We start from the raw sequence: 21,856 nt of genomic DNA, 5'->3' as shown, positions 1-21,856 counted from the left end.
TTTCAAGTGGAGCTGGTGATTGGATGAGAGCAGTTGACCAATATAAGCTGTGCGTCCGCACAGCTTACATTGGTCAACTTTTCTGCGGCTGTACAGCCAATAGAGTGAATGGATTTTTTTCGTTCTTTTTTCTATTCATATTGTTAGGATTGTACTATATAACCATAACCAGCATCTAAATGAGGATATTAATAATGAACAATCTTTGAAAGCGTATACCCTAGCTTTAACACACCTGATTCAGATCCTCAGCTTGGTAGGATAGACTCTATTAACTGAACTGAGTGTGTCAGTTCTCAGAGAGAGACATACAAAATGTCTCTCTGTGAGAACTGAAAGAGAAACAAACATTCTCTCTGAGAAAAAAAAGAGAGACATAGAAAATGTGGGTCCCGAGGACTGGAGTTGAGAACCACTGCATGAAACAAGTGCTTCCAAAACCTGACCTGGAGGCACCACCCCCCATGGGCACATTTTGTCTCCATCTAAATCTATCTCAAACCCCAGGATTTTGTTTGAGAAGCACTGCATTAAACCACTAAATGTCTCGAAGTTGGGACATTCGGGAAGTCGTATTTAACACATAATTGATGAAAATTATTAAATGTAATTTCCTCGCTCATAAATGTAATTTCCTCGCTCATAAAAAAGAGTCTTATATATAAAATGTTGAATATTGTATATCAATGTTTAAATATCACCTACTTTTCACAAACATCAAAATGGTCTTGTATTTCTGACAGGCTATACTTCTCATTGCAGTACAAGCATTCTGTCAGTGGTCCAGTGGATATAGGCTGATCACTCTCAATGAACCACAAGAAGAAAAAAGACATAAACCTTATCAGGTAGAGTGATCTTTAAATAGAAAGAAATATTAATTTAGGGAAAATCCTAAACTACCTTTTTTAAAAGTAGTTTATCACTTAATATTGGTAATTATAGAATACTAAATTTAAAGAATACTACTAAGCAGTTTTTAACTTTAAAAACAAAAAAAAATTACCTGCACATCTATATCTTTCTGGAGTGGCCTGATATATATGACAGCTTTCCCAATCATGACTGACTTACTTAAGAGGTACTCAGGGCAATAGCAATCGTCTGGACAGGGTATTGTCTCTAATATTTTTGAACGTGTTGATCCCCTGGATCGCAAGAGCTGGAAACCGCCACACTCTTTCAAGATAAGGAAATGCTGAAAAAGATGGTCTGAAAAATCCTGTGGAGTGCAGTATTTGTCTAGAACAAAGATAAAATATAAAGGACATATGCAACTTAAATTCTAATTACGAGTTGGATTATTAAAGTGCAAGCATATTTATTTTTTCAATTGATTTACCTGGAAAGGTTATCTGTTTCTCTCCTATTCCTGCCCTCTCCAATTTATTTTTTACTGAGGGACTTGGGACCTCATATTCCTTTCTTTTGGAAAGGCAAAAAAAAAAAAAAAGATGGGTGAAGGACATATTTTTTTATCTTTTTGCTGAAGGTCCAGCAGTGTTGGGACATTTAGGCAGGCGGCCCCGTGAATTTGAATATGGTGCAAATAATCTTAAAACTTCTGCTGCAATAAAATAGTCATTACATATGAAATGTTAGTCTTTGATATTTTAATAAATTGACTGTTTATATCAGGGTTGCCAACTACCTTGCATTCAAACACATGGGAGTGGGGGGAGGGGTTCGAATTTGGTCAACTATGAATTGCGAATTCGTATGACGTGACTAGTAAAAGAATGACATGAACTTTAAGTTACCTGAAATAAAAGAACACAAACTTTTTTCCAGTGGAGTAGATGCGAGTATCTAGATAGTTTTTTGGCTATATTCGCGCTAAGTGTCTAACGTTAGTAGAGTGACCAGTCTATGATTGTGACCGCAGCCACAGGTAAAGCCGGGGTGTAACCCCGTTTTTTGTTAGTTCTTTTGTTTGTTTTTAGCCAAAACGAGCACTTTTTGTAGATACGCTCCATGGTCACGTAAGAGTCAGAAGCCGCTTTCCGACCAAGAAGTTACAAGAACTTAGTTATAGGAACTGTCCACTTCTAAACAGTTCTAAGAACTACTCTCCCCCAAACTCGGTTTTGCTGCTTGCATTCACACTGGACAAGTGGCCATAGGAACTGGTAGGACGCAAGCACGGCGACGGTCTTTATAGCGTCATCACTAGATGTAGCGTTCCTAGACGTGTTCCTGGTTCCGGTTCTGTCTTGCTGGGACCTTAATAACGGAGAACGAACGGTGGCGTTTAAAGATTATGCTTGAGTTCTGTACAGAGAAACAGAAGACGAAGGCTCCAGCGTAATATGATATTAAGTAATATGATGGAAGAAGATAAAAGAGCAGAGCGCAGGAGGCAAACAAAACGATGTAAGTTTAGCTATTATTAGCAATCAGCTGGTTGAATGCGTTATGTTTGTCTTAATCCTCATTGTAATGTTTTGCAAAAACACACAGCGTATAGCTGACAGTGCGCTACAAGTTCTGTGTTGACAGTGGGTATGACTTATATAAGTTGAACCAATCAACGTAGACCTAGGGAAAGGGAACTAAAAAAAGTCCTCGCTCTAGACTAGGTACTGAAAGAGTTATAGGAACTACCAACCTGGTCTCACAGGATTCCGTGAAATGTCCACGGGCCCTTAACTCAAAATCCGTGGAAACATCACGGAATCGCCGCGAATTCCGTGATGCGGCCACGGATATAACTCCAACGCAAGTCAATGACACTCACTTTCCGTGGTCCACACACGGATACCCGTTTGAATGACGGAGTACAGATCTCACCCAACGGACGTGCTTTCTCATTTGGAAACGCAACATTTGAAGAGTTATAGTTTCTTTTCCAACAATAAAAGCCATAATGACGTTAACCTCTTTATTACAGCTATTGCTCTGTCCTGCCGTCATACAAATTCAGTCTGTTTCAGTTAACCGATGTCCCGTGATGGCACCACGGACCTCAACGACCTCATGGACGTTGTAATGTGGCTTGTTTAGAAACTAAGCTTATGTCTACTCTATTACAATAATGGCATGTAATTAACTTGACGTTTTGTCCCGTCCTCATAAAATCCATTTTGATGGCGTTTACACCTATTTCTCGCTTGGCTACGGTCAGAACTAAAATCTGTGATAGCGGCACGGAGTGAGTCTGTGCTGATACCACGGATAACTCCAGCGCAAGTCAATGACACTCATCTTCCGTGGTCCACACACGGATACCCGTTTCAATGAAAGAGAACAGATCTCACCCAACGGACGTGCTTTCTCATTTGGAGACGCAACATTTGAAGTATTAGTTTATTTTCCAACATCAAAAACCATAATGACATTGTTATTGTTGCACTGTCTTGCCATATTCAGTTCATTTAGCCTAACCGATGCCCCGTGATGGCACCACGGACCTCAACAACCTGACCTCGTGGACGTGATGTGGCTGGCTTGTTTAGAAACTCAAGCTTTATGTCGAATCTATTACAATAATGGCATGTAATTAACTTGACGTTTTGTCTCTTCCTCATAAAATCCATTTTGATGGCGTTTACACCTATTTCTCGCTTGGCTACGGTCAGAACTAAAATCTGTGATAGCGGCACGGAGTGAGTCTGTGCTGATACCACGGATAACTCCAGCGCAAGTCACACTCATCTTCCGTGGTCCACACACGGATACCCGTTTCAATGAAAGAGAACAGATCTCACCCAACGGACGTGCTTTCTCATTTGGAGACGCAACATTTGAAGTATTAGTTTATTTTCCAACATCAAAAACCATAATGACATTGTTATTGTTGCACTGTCTTGCCATATTCAGTTCATTTAGCCTAACCGATGTCCCGTGATGGCACCACGGACCTCAACAACCTGACCTCATGGACGTAACTTGTAATGTGGCTGGCTTCTTTAGAAACTCAAGCTTTATGTCGACTATTACAATAATGGCATGTAATAACTTGAAGTTTTGTCTCGTCCTCATAAAATCCAGTTTGATGGCGTTTACACCTATTGCTCGCTTGGCTATGGTCAGAACTAAAATCTGTGATAGCGGCACGGAGTGAGTCTGTGCTGATACCACGGATAACTCCAGCGCAAGTCAATGACTCATCTTCCGTGGTCCACACACGGATACCCGTGACGGAGTACAGATCTCACCCAACGGACGTGCTTTCTCATTTAGAAATGCAGCATTTGAAATAGCCTTTTCACTTAGATATATGCCATGTTAACCTGGCGGCCTATGTTGTTCTGCCATTATAAAAAATCAGTTTGATTCTGTATTTAGCCTAACCAAAGTTCCCACTCACTGAATGTTTTAATGAACTTGCTCATTTAAATTAATTCATCAGGTCAACTCTGTTATCCTAATGGTAATGCAGCCTAATTAACTAGACATTTGCCCTAAAATTCAATTTGATCACGTTCTCCAAATCGCAGGAAAAATGCCTTATCATTATCTACCACGGATCTGGAATGGATCTGTGGTGGACTCACGGACTTGGTCTCGTTCTATGCGTTGCTTTTGTTTGCTCATTTAGAAATTTGAAAACTTCAGGTCGACTGTGTTAATTAATGTGTTCCATTGCTATTAAGTTTGGAATTAAAATGTCCAAAACCATGGATTTTTATTTTTAAAAGTTTTATTGTGTAACAATATTAAATATTGTTAAACTGATATTATTATAGGCCTAGGCTACTCCTTTTAACATAAAATGCAGGCTTATTAGGATTCTTTGTATTATTTTTATTAATTAATATTCAGAAAATTATGTCATTGCTGCGACGCGTCATAGGTCTACTTCCTCATGCAGGCTACATCCCAGAATTGCGCCCTTTTTCCTATTTTGCGGTCGACGTTCACAGTCAGCAGATCGGTAAGTAACGCTAAAGCTTGTGTTATGTGAATTGTTGATTCATTCGAAGCAAATGTAAGACTAAGTTAATTGCTATCAAAAGCCTACCTATCTTTTTATTTTTTTTTTATTTTTTTTTTATTTTTTAACACCAGTGTCGGTTGCACAGGGCCCTGTAACGTTAATCCTGTTAAGTTCGGTGTTAATTTCTCCATAATTGCTAGGAGTTCAAATTGCATTAACTACGTACCCAGTGTATGCAACGTTTCTTGCTAGCTAGTCATGTAGAATATCTTAAGCTTTTTACTTATTATTTTTTTTTTTATATACAGTATAGGCCTATATGTATTTTAAATATAGGCTATGTGTTGAAATGCATTGCAATGCGTTGCTCTATGTTTTACTGTAGGCCTAGTACTGGTATTGGTAGCTTGTAAAATCGAGGACATCACCGTGCCCTGCGCAAGCCACAGCTAAAATCTTGGGTCATTGCGATGAGTGGTCAGTTATATGCGAGGGACACCATACTCACAGACAGACGTTTATTACTTAAAATCTTTGTCAGCATAATTTTATTTGCCAATAGGCTGCTAGTGATTTAGTTAATATATGTAATTTCAAGAGCAACACAAACAGAAAACCAAATAATTCCAAGGGGCTCACAATATTTTGATTTTGACTTAAGCAATAGAACATGTAAAAGATAAAGAGAAAAAAAACCCCAAAAGGGTAAAAAAAAAAAACAGCCCAAAAACAGGTTGATTGCATCAAAGACTTATGCATGTCGATGTGGCCAGATGGCATTCTCAACCACAGTATTGCCAATCAGCAATTTGTCGGTTCACAAGAAAGTTAAAGTCATGTTGTGAATGAATTTCATGTAGAAATGAAATGCGAATTTCATGTATGAAATATGCATGTAGAAATGTTTGTTCTAATGGTCATTCTAATAATAATTTCTGTCTGTTACAGATACAAGACAGCTTTACCAAAAAAAGGCACTTTTAAGAGCCATTCTTTCACATTTTTTATATTTATCTATTTCTGTCTCTTTCTTGTCTCTCTCTCTCTCTCTCTCTCTCTCTCTCTCTCTCTCTCTCTCTCTCTCTCACACACACACACACGCGCACACACACACACACACACACACTCTCTCTCTCTCTCACACACACACACACATTCACTCACTCATACTTACTCATACCATAACTCATATTTCATACAGTAAGTATCCCAAGATTTTTATTTTCTACACAGCACAAGTTTAGGTTATTTAAAGATAGTCTTGTATTTTGTTTCATTATAATGATGTATGATTTGTATTTTTGCTGTAGGAACAGCAGGTCACATAGTGTTATGCTAGATACCCTGGATTGGTTACACATATCAGTCGCGACATAGCTGAAATTTTGTCTATTACATGATAATTGTAAGATAATTGTATTGGAAAGACAAAGTGTTTTATGGAAACCTTCACAACTCTTGCAGTTAAGGAATTTATATTTTTATACAATGGTTATTCCAATCATCCTTTTCTTTTGTATGGTTTACAGAATAATAATGCCTGGTGGAGGGCTGAAGAAGTCGTGCCCTGCATGCCTACAAAAAATTTTTAATGGATGCAAGGTCTGCCCCTTGTGCAAGGCAGCACAGCCGCAACATATAAGGCTGAAAAAAAAATGGACAAATTCAAGATGGAGAAGGAGTCTTGGGTGTGTAAGACAAAGAAAAATCAATTAACGTCTCATTTATTGGATGATGCCGTTATTTTGGTAAGTAACTTGTTCTGTTACCATAGTACTAGTGGCTTCAAAATTACCTTGGTCCAGGTGGTGACACAGGTGGTGTGTTACATTACAACCGACTATTCTTCTATTCTACTTATGCTATAGATGTACTCACATAGACCATGAGTTGATTCACACGTTAGGTTAGCAGATATTTTCAGCTGCACATTGTATGAAACTTAATAAAGGCAATTGATTGATCAGTTTCAGGATCGTAACTTTAAACTATTATAATTGGAAAAGTGTAAAGAAACAGGCAAGAAACAGCCAGGTTCACCTACAGTAGGTGATAGCCCGCAGTTCTGTAACACACGTCAGCTCTCCATATCATCCACAGTTTACTCTTCCCTACTGAGTGGTTCATGCCCAATTATGTAAGTACATAGCGTTCACTTGCGTGTTCTTCTTCTTCTTCTTCGAGTCTGTTGCAACCTTAGATGTCATTCTGTCACTATCTGGTCACAGCTGATGGGGTCATTTCAGCTCGGTGCTGGGGGTGGGGTCATTGTCTGTACAGCTTTACAGCTGCATGTGTCTTCTGTCTGGTGGTCCCGTGCTTTCCTGCTGTTCCACTCGTAGTCTGTTGAGGGTCTTCCAGGTTAGCCACCCTGGTGGGACATTCAGTAGGGGTGATTCCTCTCTCCATCCAGTCCTGGGCTTGTGTATGTAGCTGGTTCCATTCATCTTTACAGATGTTGTCCATGCTGTTTCTTTGGTTGTCTGGAGGTGGGACTGTCTGCAGGAAACTGGATCTGGATTTCAGTCGTGGTGGAGGTGCTGTCTGTCCATGAAGGGGGTGCAAGGTGTCAAACTCGTGTGTTCTCCTGTGCTGTCTTGGGCGACGATGGATCATCTTATGTGGGGAGCGGGGATGGGAGGGAGCAATGCCAGCTAGGTGTAGAGGCACGGGCCTGGCGTTGTCTCTGTGCATACCGTGATAATGCGGCAGGTATTGTTGAGGGCTGTGTCAATCAGTTTGGTGTGGCGGGAGCGGCTCCAGTTTGACCACGCATATTCAGCTGTAGGGAAGCACTGACTGGGCCCTCAACCAAGACATGCTGCTACCATCCGACTACATTACTGAGTGAGATTCTCTCATTGCACAGAATATGATGTGAGTTGTGTGTAAGTCAGTGCGATGTGTGGTAGACCAAAAACTTTTAACCAATCTCTTAGTAGGGATTTTTACATGAAGATGCTCTTGGAGGCTTATAGTTTCAATTCAATCATGCAATCATCTGTAGAACTGTAAGCCAGATAAGAGTGCATCATGCACATGATGGAGACAGGCACACCAAACCCACCCACATATACTCACACCTTCCCCACATCCTCAATGTATCATCTGTTCTATATATATATATTGTTGTGAATTTGATCCTTTAATTATACTTTTTATTTATTTTTTTTCTTTCTCCTTACATATTTGCACTTCATATCCCACAATCCTTTTGTCAGTTTCACTACATTACCCATACACCCCCTGGGCAAGGTCTATAAGTAGACCTCACTTCCTCCCTTTTTTCCTTTTGTATTGGTGAGGTGTGGTGGTTGGAATGGACACCCAACCATGTCCTTTCCTTAGGATGCGTTGAGTAAGTTTGTTTTGTCAATTGTTTAAAATATATGTTGTTGACATGTTACTGATGAATTATATGAGTTTAATTTCCTTTATTGTATTGTTTGTAGTGACTAAAGACCATCTTGTACGTCCTGTTTATCCTGTCCCTCCATTAACATCTGTTCATTGGCATCATGTGTGTCAGCTCCATGTGAATTAAGACTTTATCATCCTGAACTGAAAATAAAAGAGAGCAAAGGACTGGTATTTTTTCCATGTGTTTTAATCAGACACACCATCAAGTTTCTACAACTCCAACGAACTTTGGATACATTTAACATCTGAGAACCATATATGGTCCTTCGAGCCGGAGATAGAAATTTGGTGGAATGGATTACCATGCCAGACCTGCAATCCGGCGCAGCCTGAGAAGCAGAAGACCTCCTGCCCGTTTTGTTGACTGTATGGTGAGAGAATATGGTCCTCCTCCGCCTCCCTCACCAACACTAGTTGTAAGTGATCATCACCAAACTCAGTATGAAAATCCACCTTTAAGACATTCCCCAAGCTCATTGGCTCCTTGTGAACAGCCTCAACATGATTTGCTCGATATGGATGTTAAACAAGAAATACTTGGACTTAAGGGTATGCTTGGTGAGATGATGTCTAAAATGTCACAGTTAGTAGTTTCTTCCAGACATTCTGAATTTTCTGAGTCTTTTGATGATGCTTCTGATGATGATGATAATGCCTTAGTTAATCCATCTATTGTTCAAGAATTGTGTGCATGTATTAAGACAGCTGAAAAGAAACCTACATGTGAGAAATGTAATTCCTCAACTGTTCCTTCACTGCTTCCATTTAGTAGGCCTAGTTCTCTGCCTCTTCCTCCTTCCTCATTGTTACGTAGTCCACCCCAACAGATGCACACACATGATATAGCATCACAACTACAATTTAGTATGTTACAACCTTCTATTGTTCCATTGGTTCCTGGGCCTTCTAATTGTCAGTCCCCTCAAGTGCAAACATCACCAGTGTTGGTACAACCAACTGGTCCACCACAACCAGTTTTACCATGTAGTTCATTTTCCTCTGCCATGGTTCATTCTCAGTTATCCTCACAAGTAACATCAGCACAGTTACCTCCACAGCCTCGGTATGCTGTTTCTCAGTATTCACAGCCATTAGGACCATCCTCTAGCTCGGCAATTCCTCATGTAGCCTCAGCTAATGTAGGCCCTCACATGCAATCTGTAGGTCAGGTAGGGAATGATGTTGTACAACCTCCTGCCCCACATATTCAACCAATTGTTCCCACTACCCAGTCAACTGCAATTCCATTCCTTCATCCTTATCCATATTCCCAACCATAGTATGCATCATATCCTGTTCCTTCCTATCCTACTTCTCGTGTTCAGGGACCTACCTTTCCTTTCCTGGTTAATGATGATCCCCAAGAATTTGCAATGTTGCAGCTAGCATTGACAAATTTGTTGTCACCCCATGAGCCAGAACATTACAAATTCCATATCTTGTTAGATCATTTAAAATTTTCTCCAGCTCGTGATCTAGCTTTAGCTTATGCTAACGATCCTAGGCCTTACAGTATGGCTCTTTTTGCACTACAGCAGAAATATGGGCAACCTCACCAACTAGTTTTGAGAGAAATCAAAGCCATTCTAGCTCTCCCCAGGGTGAGACCAGGTGACAGCAGAGCATTTAGTAGCTTCGCATTAAAGGTTCGAGCTTTGGTTGGCATGCTCCAATCTTCGGGCCAAGACCAAGTTAAATCTGAATTATCCTGTGCTTCTCATGTACAGCAACTACTCAGTAAACTGCCCACAGAGCATGTGACCAACTTTGCCCGTTATGCCCGTACAATCCTAAAGGGTCAAAGCTACAACCTGATTAGCTTTTCCACTTGGCTCCAAGAAGAAGCTGAGTGTCAAGCAATGGCTGATCAGGTTAGTGACTTTCCAAAACCATTCCTGAGTAAACCTCAACCAAAGACTTCCATTAACACTCGAACAGTCTTGTACGGAGTTAACAGTAATTCTGTTGTGCCAAGATCCATTAATAAGCAACCCCAGAATGTGAGAGATGGAGAATGGAGTTCCAAATATTCATGCGCCTATTGTTCCAGTAGAGATCATTTCATTGGCCTGTGCCCCTCTTTTAAATCTCTAGAAGATACCAGGAAGGATGCATGGATTAGAGAGAACAAAAGATGTTGGAGATGCGGGCTTAACCATCTAGCTGTCAACTGTGACTTGAAGAAACCCTGTCCACAGTGCAAAGGCAGACATCTTGGTATCCTTCATGGAGTTAATTGTCGTGACCAAGATAACGGTACATTCTATCTTAGTCGCCTTGGAGGTTCTGGTAGGGTCTTGCTTAAAGTTGTTGAAGTACTTCTCCATTATAAAGGAAGATCCTTGCAAACCTATGCCATCTTAGATGATGGATCAGAACGTACCATGTTGCTACCTCAAGCATCTGAGTCTTTGGGCCTCAATGGGGTACCTGAGTCCCTAATTGTTAGAACTGTACGTCAAGATACCCTTGCACTTGAAGGTTCTTCTGTAACCTTTGAAATATCTTCCATGACCAATCCAGAAAAGAAGTATTCCATTTCCAATGCCTTTTCTGCTGCTAGATTGGGACTGGCAGAACAGACGTATCCTGTTGAGATCTTGCAGAGACGTTTCAGACATCTTCGAGACTTACCCCTTCCAGCCTTCTCTAAAGTCCAACCACTTGTTCTTATCGGTGCAGACTATCCACACCTGATAAATCCCATTGATCAGGTGTATTTCGGGCCTCCTAAATCTCCAGCTGCAATACAGACCAGGTTAGGATGGGTACTTCAAGGCCCAATACCGATTCCTAACACTGATGAGACTCAGTGTCTTTTTACCATCGCTAATCCCCTAGAAGAACTTCGCCATGATGTGGAGAAATTATGGAAAGTAGACATCCTTCCTTTCAGGAATGAGAAAGTCATTACTAGGTCTAAGCAAGATCAGGCAGCTATGGAATTGTTGGCCTCCAAGTCTTAAAAAGTTGATGTGGATGGTGTGAAAAGATATGCCACTCCGTTATTGCGCACTTCTTCCGCCATAAAGCTGCGGACCACACCAAATGCAGTTATGTCTTCTCTCAGATGTATCGAACGACGCCTCCAGAGAAATCCTAAAACTGCTGCTGTGTACAACCAAGAGATTGCTAAGTTGGAGGAATCCGGTTATGTTTCCAAAGTGGAACTTCCCCATGATTCATCTGATGAATCGTGGTATATTCCTCATCATATTGTGGAGCATAACGGAAAAAGGAGAATAGTCTTCAATTGTTCCTATCAATATAAAGGTGTGTCACTTAACAGTCAACTTCTTCCTGGTCCACAGTTGGGCCCTTCCTTACTTGGTGTCCTACTCCGGTTTCGTCAGTGCCCAGTGGCCATTAGTGGGGATATAAAATCCATGTTCCATCAAGTTAGGCTATTACCAGAAGACCGTTCTCTCCTACGCTTCCTGTGGCGCAATATGCAGAGCACAAATCCACCTGACATCTACGAATGGCAAGTTTTGCCCTTTGGCACGGTATGTAGTCCATGTTGCGCAACATATGCTCTACAAAGGCATGTCCATGATCACCAAGAAGGGTATGAAGATATAGCGAGCTCTGTACTTCAGTCATTCTATGTTGACAACTGCTTAGAGAGTTTCCCAAATGTGCAATCTGCTAAGAACTTCTTAGACCGAATGCGTTCTTTACTGATGAGTGGAGGATTTGAAATTAGACAGTGGGCAAGTAACCAGCCTGGTGTTGTCCGACATCTCCCTCCTGAAGCCAGGTCTGAGAATGCTGAACTGTGGATCAATCAAGACAGTTTAGATCCCAAAGAAGGAGCTCTGGGTCTGAGTTGGCACTGTCCCTCTGATTCATTAGGGTATCGATCCCGAACAGTGGAGTATAAGACAACAACCCTGCGTAATATATATAAAGTTCTCGCCAGTCAGTATGACCCATTGGGTTACATAACCCCCTTTACAACGCGAGCTAAAGTCATCATACAACAATGCTGGATGAAGTCCCGGGGCTGGGATGATCCCCTTATGCCAAATCCTATTCAACAGGCCTGGAAGGCTTGGGAAACTGAGCTCCCTGACCTGTCATTAATACAGCTTCCACGTTGTTATCTAAGTTTACCTTCCGACCAAATCACATCCAGAGAGTTGCATATATTTTGCGACGCCTCAGAGAGCGCATACGGGTCTGTAGCCTATTTGCGAATGGGAACTGACAAGGGTGTGGTACATACTTCCTTCATCATGGCAAGATCTCGAGTTGCCCCAAAAAAGCAAATATCCATCCCTCGTCTTGAACTTTGCGCTGCTCTAACAGGTGCACAGCTTTGTAAACTCCTGCAGAATGAATTGACTCATCCTTTGACAAATATTGTCTTATGGTCCGACTCGACAACTGTCTTGTCTTGGCTGCATTCCCTCTCCTGCCGTTACAAAGTTTTTGTAGCTAATAGAGTCACTGAAATATTAGAGCTCACTGACCCCTCTTCTTGGAGATATATTCCATCTGCACAGAATCCAGCAGATGACATTACGAGAGGCAAAACTCTTGTAGAGCTAGCCAAACCTGATCATAGATGGCGACAAGGTCCAACGTTTCTGAAATTTCCTCCAGATGAATGGCCCAAAAATCTAGTATCTACATCTGATAGTCCTGATCCTGAGCTTCGTAAACCACTCTTTTGTGGGTTAACACAATTGGATGATATTGTACTCCCAGATCCTGCCCGTTTTAAATCATGGTCAGAGTTACAGTTTGCAACAAATGTGTTACTGCGACAACATAGTGAGGACTCTTGTGACGCCTCTTCTGTCCAAAATCTCCTTTTGAGACAAGCCCAGCAACAAAGTTTTCCCTCCGAGTATCAGTGTTTAACGAAAGGAAAGCCCATTGAACCTCAAAGTTGTCTCCTAACACTTTCTCCCGAATTCAATGAAGAAACGGGACTTATTGTAGTGGGCGGTAAGCTCAGGCGTGTAGAGGATATGGAACCTGGAATGGTTCATCCAATCGTCCTCGACCCCAAACATCCATTGACCCAGTTAATTATTAAGGACTGTGACGAGAAACTTTTCCATCCTGGTCCAGAGAGAGTTTTCTCAGAACTTCGACGCAATTACTGGATAATTAGAGGGAGACAAGCCGTAAAAAAACATCAGTGGTCTTGTTTTCAATGTAGGAAGTGGAGAGCCAAGCCATCTATTCCTCAAATGTCAGATCTTCCACTCTCCAAGCTCCGGTTGTTCAAACCTCCCTTTTGGTCCACCGGAATGGACTGTTTTGGTCCCTTCCATGTAAATATTGGCCGTAGAACAGAGAAGAGATGGGGCATTCTGTTTAAGTGTCAGACCACTCGATGCCTGCACCTTGATTTGTTGAGCAGTTTAGATGTGGACAGCTTTCTAATGGGCCTACGTCGTTTCATATCCAGGAGAGGTAGGCCGTATGAGATTCTTTGTGATCAGGGAAGCAATTTCCGTGGAGCTGCAAGAGAGTTAAAGGAAGCCTTCCAGAACCTTCCCACTGAGCTACAAGACAAATTGGAAAAGCAGCAGATCAAATTTAAGTTTAATCCACCACAAGCTCCTCATTTTGGGGGGTCATGGGAAAGAGAGGTCCGTTCTGTTAAAACAGCATTGCGGGTGGTACTCGGCAGTCAAACCGTATCAGAGGAAGTCCTACGGACCGTTTTGACAGAAGTTGAAGGAGTGTTAAATTCAAAGCCACTTGGTTACGCCTCTTCAAATATTTCAGATCTCGACCCCATTACTCCAAATCTCCTCCTCATGGGGCGGCGAGATTCGTCTTTACCTCAGGTGATTTATGCCAATACTAAGCTCCTTGGCCGCAGATCTTGGCGCCACAGCCAGGCCCTCGTTGACCAGTTTTGGACATCTTTTATCCGACATTACTTACCAGGTCAGCAGCTCCGTCAAAAATGGAATCGAGAAAAACCTAATCTAAATGACTCTGCTGTCGTGTTAGTAATTGATTTTCAACTCCCAAGAGCATCATGGCCCATTGGCAGGGTAGTACGCCTCTTACCTAGTCAGGATGGACGTGTCAGAGTAGCTGAGATTGATGTTAATGGAAAGACGTATGTACGTCCAGTTGCTAAGTTGATTCCATTACCTGAAATAGATGAGTAATAGCAAATACATGACTGTATTTGGGGGCGGCTGTTGTGAATTTGATCCTTTAATTATACTTTTTATTTATTTTTTTTCTTTCTCCTTACATATTTGCACTTCATATCCCACAATCCTTTTGTCAGTTTCACTACATTACCCATACACCCCCTGGGCAAGGTCTATAAGTAGACCTCACTTCCTCCCTTTTTTCCTTTTGTATTGGTGAGGTGTGGTGGTTGGAATGGACACCCAACCATGTCCTTTCCTTAGGATGCGTTGAGTAAGTTTGTTTTGTCAATTGTTTAAAATATATGTTGTTGATATGTTACTGATGAATTATATGAGTTTAATTTCCTTTATTGTATTGTTTGTAGTGACTAAAGACCATCTTGTACGTCCTGTTTATCCTGTCCCTCCATTAACATCTGTTCATTGGCATCATGTGTGTCAGCTCCATGTGAATTAAGACTTTATCATCCTGAACTGAAAATAAAAGAGAGCAAAGGACTGGTATTTTTTCCATGTGTTTTAATCAGACACACCATCAAGTTTCTACAACTCCAACGAACTTTGGATACATTTAACATCTGAGATCCAATATATATATATATATATATATATATATATATATATATATATCAGCTTATGTATACATCAGCTCTTCCATAAGTTAAAAAGTGTGCATCTGAAACATACTGTTGTGGAGCTGGTGTCTGTTACACATAACACTAGCACAGTTTTATCGTAGACATAAAGCCCTTATTATTGTTTATAGAGTATGTTTTTTTTTCTTTCAGATTGAGAAGCTGAATGCAGTGGGCTGGAGGCCCATGCTTTTTCTTGAGTACCCGAACCAAAGAGTCAAGACGCTGCTGCCGGAGGGGCTCAAATTGAGTGCAGGGGAGAAAATATGCGTTGACAACATGAATACTATCTACAGCATGATAGTTAAAGGTCATTCCACATTTTCTATACACAACGCATTCTCACCCCAAGGCGTCACCTTTGACCATGCTTCAATATTTGACGTTTTAGGCGCCTTTTAGCGTCACTTACATGACGCGATCCTACAGCGTCATCTAACTGACGCTAAAGGAAAGCGTCTGTTAGAAGACGCGGTTAGGTTTAGGTGTGGGGTGGGGGTAGGGTACACGCGATCCTAGGGCGTCAGTTAGGTGACGCCTTGGGGGTGAGAATGGGCTGCTATACATTATAACATCTTTAAACAATCCAAATTCAGAAAAATTCAGGACATTTTAAAAACTAAATGACATCAAATAACAAATTCACATTTTGACCTAATTACATTTTGTATATTCTTTGTGTTCCTTGTATTCTTTCAGGAAATACAGTGCCGGCAGACCCTTCAACAACTGAAAGTCTGCAACTTCCAGAACAGGAGACTGTTGTTGTCTTAAATTTGGAGACTATTCCAGACCCTCCACCTCAACAAGGTGTGCTTAGTATAGCTTTATCGTTATCTTTCATATTTTTATGACAGTGTTCTTTACCAGCATATTATTATCATTATTGTAGTATGTTATTTAGGCCTGGGTAAAAATTATAGATTTATCAATTTTAATCGATTCTCATATTTAAGAAAAAATATTGTTTCTAAAATCCCAAGAATCGATTTGTCATCCGGTTTTCAGTTGATGAATGAATAGAACATTGTTTTGCGCATCTAGGAGACAGTAGAGAAAGAAATCTCTGATGACCGAGGCACTCCTTAATCAAAATGTCTTTATTGAACAAATGACAAATGAAATTTAAAAAGCCCACGCATAGCGGCATGGAGCCTTTTCAGGGCATGGTGACAAGGCATTGTTTTGCGCATCCCATACAATAAATGGCAATAATCTTTGTGCTTTGTTATTATTTATATGAAACAAAGTCTCAGATTTTAAATTCCGTTCATTTTCTTACGAAATTCAAAAACACAATTACCATTTTGCCGCTGTGGCGTGAGATCGCTCTGGCGCAGCTCAAGAGAAGCAGCAGAGTGGACCACACGTAACCTTCTCTTCCGCCTTAATAATAACGGTTACAGCGCAAAATAAACATGAATGAGCTTCTGAAAGTGTGTTAAAAGATAGAGTACAACTTATTAAAGTCTGTGTCATGTCACATGGAATCACTCAATCAGTGTTTCAACCGTGGAAAGATGTCATTTAAACAATCTCATGTAACGTCACATTTACCTCCGAAAAAACATATCCAGCGACCATAAACTCGTTAGTCAGCTAGAAAAAAATGTACTCTAGAGAGGAGAATTTTGTTAAATATATGCACCATATTACATATTCATTGATATTGTTAATGTTCTTCAATATTTAATGCATGTTTGAATACATCTGGAAAGTTTTTTATGACAGCCACCATTAAAATTTTGGTGATTGGCACTGAGTCTGACTCTGTGTTGTGTTTATTTTAGTCTTAGAAGCGTTGAAGTGGAAATTAAGGCAGCTTGACAGGTTGGCTCAGAGGCTCTGTAATAGGTTTATTACAGAGTTGTAGTACAGCAGGATACAGACTTAAGTAGAATAGTCTATAATAATGGTGGTTGATGGCTCTAGAGAAGCTCTCCTCGGCAGTCAAATCATCTTCTCAACGAACCAAAAGGTCCGACCAGTGTTATACAGAAAGATAGTCATAAATAACTAGAACAACAGGTGCCGGAACAGAAAGATCTAGGAAAGGGTCCCCATTGATAAGGCATAGGCCAATGCTACATCTGACAACAGAGTGCTCGGCACCGGCAAGGTAACCCAAAGTCCCACCAAGTTGCAATGATCGAAAGTGATCAGTTTGTTGTGCTTAGCCTAGTTATTTGCTCTTTAACTTTTCGTGCCTTCTTTTACGTTTTTGTAGAATGAGCTTGAGCAGCCACACGTCTATATCTGACCTTCTTGCATATTGTATATTCTGTGTCTACTCTTTAGTTGAAGCTCTTCTGCCAACCAGCCCTGCCACCGACACCAATGAGGGGGGACAGATTGAGACAGGTAACCCAAAGTCCCACCAAGTGGCGATGATCGCACCAAAATTTGTTGTGCTTAGCCTAGTTAATTGCTCTTCAACTTTTCGTGCCTTCTTTTACGTTTTTGTAGAATGAGCTTGAGCAGCCACAAGTCTATATCTGACCTTCTTGCATATTGTATTCTGTGTCTACTCTTTAGTTGAAGCTCTTCTGCCAACCAGCCCTGCCACCGACACCAATGAGGGGGGACAGATTGAGACAGGTAACCCAAAGTCCCACCAAGTGGCGATGATCGCACCAAAATTTGTTGTGCTTAGCCTAGTTATTTGCTCTTCAACTTTTCTTGCCTTCTTTTACGTTTTTGTAGAATGAGCTTGAGCAGCCACACGTCTATATCTGACCTTCTTGCATATTGTATTCTGTGTCTACTCTTTAGTTGAAGCTCTTCTGCCAACCAGCCCTGCCACCGACACCAATGAGGGGGGACAGATTGAGACAGGTAACCCAAAGTCCCACCAAGTGGCGATGATCGCACCAAATTTTGGTGTGCTTAGCCTAGTTATTTGCTCTTCAACTTTTCTTGCCTTCTTTTACGTTTTTGTAGAATGAGCTTGAGCAGCCACAAGTCTATATCTGACCTTCTTGCATATTGTATATTCTGTGTCTACTCTTTAGTTGAAGCTCTGCCAACCAGCCCTGCCACCGACACCAACAAGGGGGGGGGGGGATGACAAACCAACGAAAAGACATCAAAGGACAAAAGGTGTACCTAATAAACTCAAAGCTGATATTCTGCCATATTTAACTTTATTCCCATTACGTTTGCTATTTAATTTGCTATGCAGGTCTCCGTTATGACATTAACATTATTGATGTACCTCATTTACATGTGAATTGTACGCATTATATCAATATGTGTTATGTCAAATATACCCCTCCCTCTTTACTGAGTTACAGGTCACAACAAATACTTCTAATCTGTGGACTGTTTTACAATAAGTTATATGATGTACTTTTGTTTTCTTTTTTTATGTTAACATTTGGATTAACATTTCTCAATTTGCTTATGATTCTAAACAGTTTCTAAAAAAGAAATGGATTGTCCCCACAACATCCAAGAGGTGCACGCATATAAATGCGTAATTAAAACAAGAAAGAGAAAGGTATTCCCATACATAATACAATTGCAAAGAAAACAATGGGTGATTTACCAATACTGATTGATCACTTGTTTTAATTGATAATGTCACTAATTGGCTAATGGCAGTAATTTAAAATTTGTACCAGTGATCCTACCAGATATTGTATTTGTTTATGTTGGTGTTTATGTTAAAAATTTATCTTGTAACACTCGACAAGACACCAGAGATAACTCGCTCCCACATTCAGTATTCTCAGGGTGAACAAAATCAAGCCATGTTTTGTTATTGTTAGAGATTGTACCAAGCCCAGTATGTTTTCCTGCAGTCATTTACATTTTACATTTACATTTATTCATTTAGCTGACGCTTTTATCCAAAGTGACTTACAATTGTTATATATGTCAGAGGTCGCACGCCTCTGGAGCAACTAGGGGTTAAGTGTCTTGCTCAGGGACATAGGTGTCTCACAGTGGATTTGAACCCGGGTCTCTCACACCAAAGGCATGTGTCATATCCACTGCGCCATCACCACCCCTCTTATGCTCTAATTTATGGTGACTGAGCTGCACAAAATGACTGGAATGTTTTACAGCTCATAATGGGAATGGGAAGTGAGTGGACCATGAGGAGAATAGCTGAACATTACAAAAAGTGTCATACGTTTACAAAACGCTCTGAATGGCTAATACTACCTTTAAGTGTAACTAAATGATATGTAAAGTTGAGAGCAATGTTTATCTTAAGCAAGGTACCAATTTTATGTCTTTGTTTGCCTTCCCAGGGGAAGACGGAGAAACTGATTGATTGGCTCCCCTGCAAACTGTGGTGTGTTGGTTGTCTTTCACACTAGATACAATTATCCACAAAATTATGGTTTTCCAGCAGACATACACATAACTTACAACAATCACATACTGTAGACTAGGCTACATGTACACACATACATTATCTCATAGAAGTGAGTGCACCCGTCACATTTTTGTACATTTTTTAATTTATCTTTTCTTTGGACACTTCGGGGTATACTCACTTTTGTTGCCAGCCGTTCAGACTTAAATGGCTTTGTATTGTCATTTTGAGTTATACAAGTTATACAAGCTGTACACTGACTACTTTACATTGTAGCAAAGTGTAATTTATTCAGGGTTGTCCCATGAGAAGAGAAATTAAAATATTGACTAAACTGCGGGTTGTACTCACTTCTGTGAGATACTGTAGAGCACAACTCAGTCTATATATTGTAACACACCTTTATATGTGCTTCCTTATTGGATGTGCAGTATGTGTTTGGAAATTGGTGGAAGAGTGTTGTCTGGAGTGATTTTAAGTTATTAACTATTGTTAATGCAGAAATGTAGTTCTTTTTTGTAACGTTATGCACACCATAATCCATGCTTGCATATCTGTTTGATCTAATTTATGCTATTTTAATATTGTTTTTGTTCATTTATGACAACTTTTAATTGTCATTCTGTCATTATTGGCATTCTGAAGTAGTAAAGATGGTTATTTGAAATGTTGATGCCAGTGTTGTAGTCGAGACCACCTCACTCGAGTCCGAGTCGAGACCGAGTCCATAGAGAGTCGAGTGCGAGTCGAGTCCGAGACCAGAGAATGTCGAGTCCGAGTCGAGACCGAGACCAGTGAGGGTTGACTACCTAATGTAATTTTATTTACTTAGAGAAATCTTTTTTTTTTATTTTTATTTTTTTTTACTGATTTTACTTAGAGTTTAAAAATATGATCAGTTTAGGGTAAAAAGGCCACATAGTAGGTGGTGTTAAAAGTAATTTTATTACAATTTGTCATGCGCAGTTGCGCACTAGAAAATCACCAATCACTGGGCGTGTCAATCAATTTAAAGAAATATTTTATTAACATACATTAATAATCATGAAAAATATTTTTAATTGAACTCTAATGGATTAGGGAATAAGTCTGAGTCCTAAAAAAAAAATGTTCGAGTACGAGTCAATTCCGAGTCCAAATGCACACGAGTCCATGACAAGACCAAGACCATTAAAATATGGTCTCGAGACCGAGTCCGACTCTCGAGTACTACAACACTGGTTGATGCTGTAACATTTTGTAAATTCAGAGTGTCAGGTGCTAGTTTTTATATTTCCATACTGTGGATTATTCAGATCTTTGATTAGTTGTTACATTGTGCATATTTTTTTTTATGAAATATGCTTGACCAGCTGTCCCCTTTCTAACTAAACACCATTTTCTGTTTTTCAATATACACCAAATTTTGTCACCATTGGTGCCATTTCATATACAAATTCACCATAGTGTTTTTAATTGGTGTTATTATGACATTGGTTGATCTAAATGTCCCTCCACTACAATTGCAAATCAAACTGGAAAAAAGTTTACAATGTAAACATTACAGCTTTGATTATCAAGTGATTATTCATTATTGACTTTTTTACTAATCATCTCTTACCCTTTTTTTCCTAGTGGGAAAACCTGGCCTCCAACCTGGGAGGCTGCCTGACACACTCACACACACACACTCACTCACTCACTCACTCACTCACTCACTCACTCACTCACTCACTCACTGACTCACTCACTCACTCACTCATTCTTTCTCTTGCTATTTCTCTCTAATAAAATAAAATCAACAAAATGTTATGCTGAGTATTTTTCTTTTGTAATCTTAATTTCTTAGTAAAAAAATGCTAATACTGAAATGACATCACAATTTTGAACCTTGCACCTATCCTAGCATGATGCTGTTTACTGTAAGCTGATTTGTGTGCTGGGGAGAGATGGTGGCACACCAGTGGTGGCCTATATCATAAAAAATTGTCCATTTATATGTAAATTCTACCCAATATTCCTTTTCATGAAAATGGTCAGTGACAGCTGTCTTACCAACTAGGTGTCTTTTCCAGTGACTTGACCAGTGTCTCTCAATGACCAGCAGAGTTAAATTGTATAAATGTAATAATAATAAAGGTATAATATAATAAAGTATACTATTAATAATAATAATTGATCATTTTAATATTTATTGTTTTGATTAAGTATAAGTAACAAGCATTGTTTTAATTAAGTATAAGCAACAATTTCGACAAGCAAATACCAAAAAATAGGTAGCAGCAGTTTGTTTTTCGACTATAACTTGAAAAATCCGCGATGGGACAGAGCTTCAGTATCAGCGACTTTTTATGGGATGAAATCGCTGTCAATCAAAAGGAGATGCGGCACAGACCCTCCAATCTGCATGCAGAAGCCCGGAGTCCGGGCCAGCCCACTCCTCATTTACCCCCAATGGTAGGCTACATGTCCGTGGCGTAGG

The 21,856-nt window shown here is 40.2% G+C and overlaps 1 protein-coding gene, 3 long non-coding RNA genes and 1 pseudogene across 4 annotated transcripts; all 5 read left to right on the top strand.

Annotated features, from left to right (window-relative positions):
• The first annotated feature begins 8,012 nt into the window (after positions 1 to 8,012).
• On the top strand, positions 8,013 to 8,464 carry LOC148977487 (uncharacterized). The gene is made up of 2 exons (XR_016169772.1): positions 8,013 to 8,237; positions 8,332 to 8,464. It is a non-coding gene; the product is annotated as an uncharacterized LOC148977487 (long non-coding RNA).
• Positions 8,465 to 8,592: 128 nt separating this feature from the next.
• Positions 8,593 to 10,113, top strand: LOC148977486 (uncharacterized; annotated as a pseudogene).
• A 20-nt stretch (positions 10,114 to 10,133) lies between these two features.
• Positions 10,134 to 14,931, top strand: LOC120470655 (uncharacterized). The gene is made up of 2 exons (XR_016169633.1): positions 10,134 to 14,704; positions 14,799 to 14,931. It is a non-coding gene; the product is annotated as an uncharacterized LOC120470655 (long non-coding RNA).
• Positions 14,932 to 15,098: 167 nt separating this feature from the next.
• Positions 15,099 to 18,152, top strand: LOC148977485 (uncharacterized). The gene is made up of 6 exons (XM_089135198.1): positions 15,099 to 15,378; positions 15,768 to 15,878; positions 17,367 to 17,429; positions 17,604 to 17,666; positions 17,841 to 17,903; positions 18,080 to 18,152. Exons 1-6 carry the CDS (start codon positions 15,255 to 15,257, stop codon positions 18,133 to 18,135), a joined length of 480 nt encoding a protein of 159 aa, XP_088991324.1. The 5' UTR covers positions 15,099 to 15,254; the 3' UTR covers positions 18,136 to 18,152.
• Positions 18,153 to 18,375: 223 nt separating this feature from the next.
• On the top strand, positions 18,376 to 21,130 carry LOC120484966 (uncharacterized). Its single transcript, XR_016169773.1, has 3 exons — positions 18,376 to 18,567; positions 19,328 to 19,371; positions 21,010 to 21,130. It is a non-coding gene; the product is annotated as an uncharacterized LOC120484966 (long non-coding RNA).
• The last annotated feature ends 726 nt before the right edge of the window (positions 21,131 to 21,856 follow it).

The sequence above is a fragment of the Pimephales promelas genome, chromosome 9 (assembly GCF_988280905.1).
Source record: "Pimephales promelas chromosome 9, fPimPro1.hap1.1, whole genome shotgun sequence".
NCBI classification, from domain to species: Eukaryota; Metazoa; Chordata; class Actinopteri; order Cypriniformes; family Leuciscidae; genus Pimephales; species Pimephales promelas.
The sequence above is the reverse complement of the archived record's forward strand: the minus strand, read 5'-3'. Positions and strand labels throughout refer to the sequence as shown.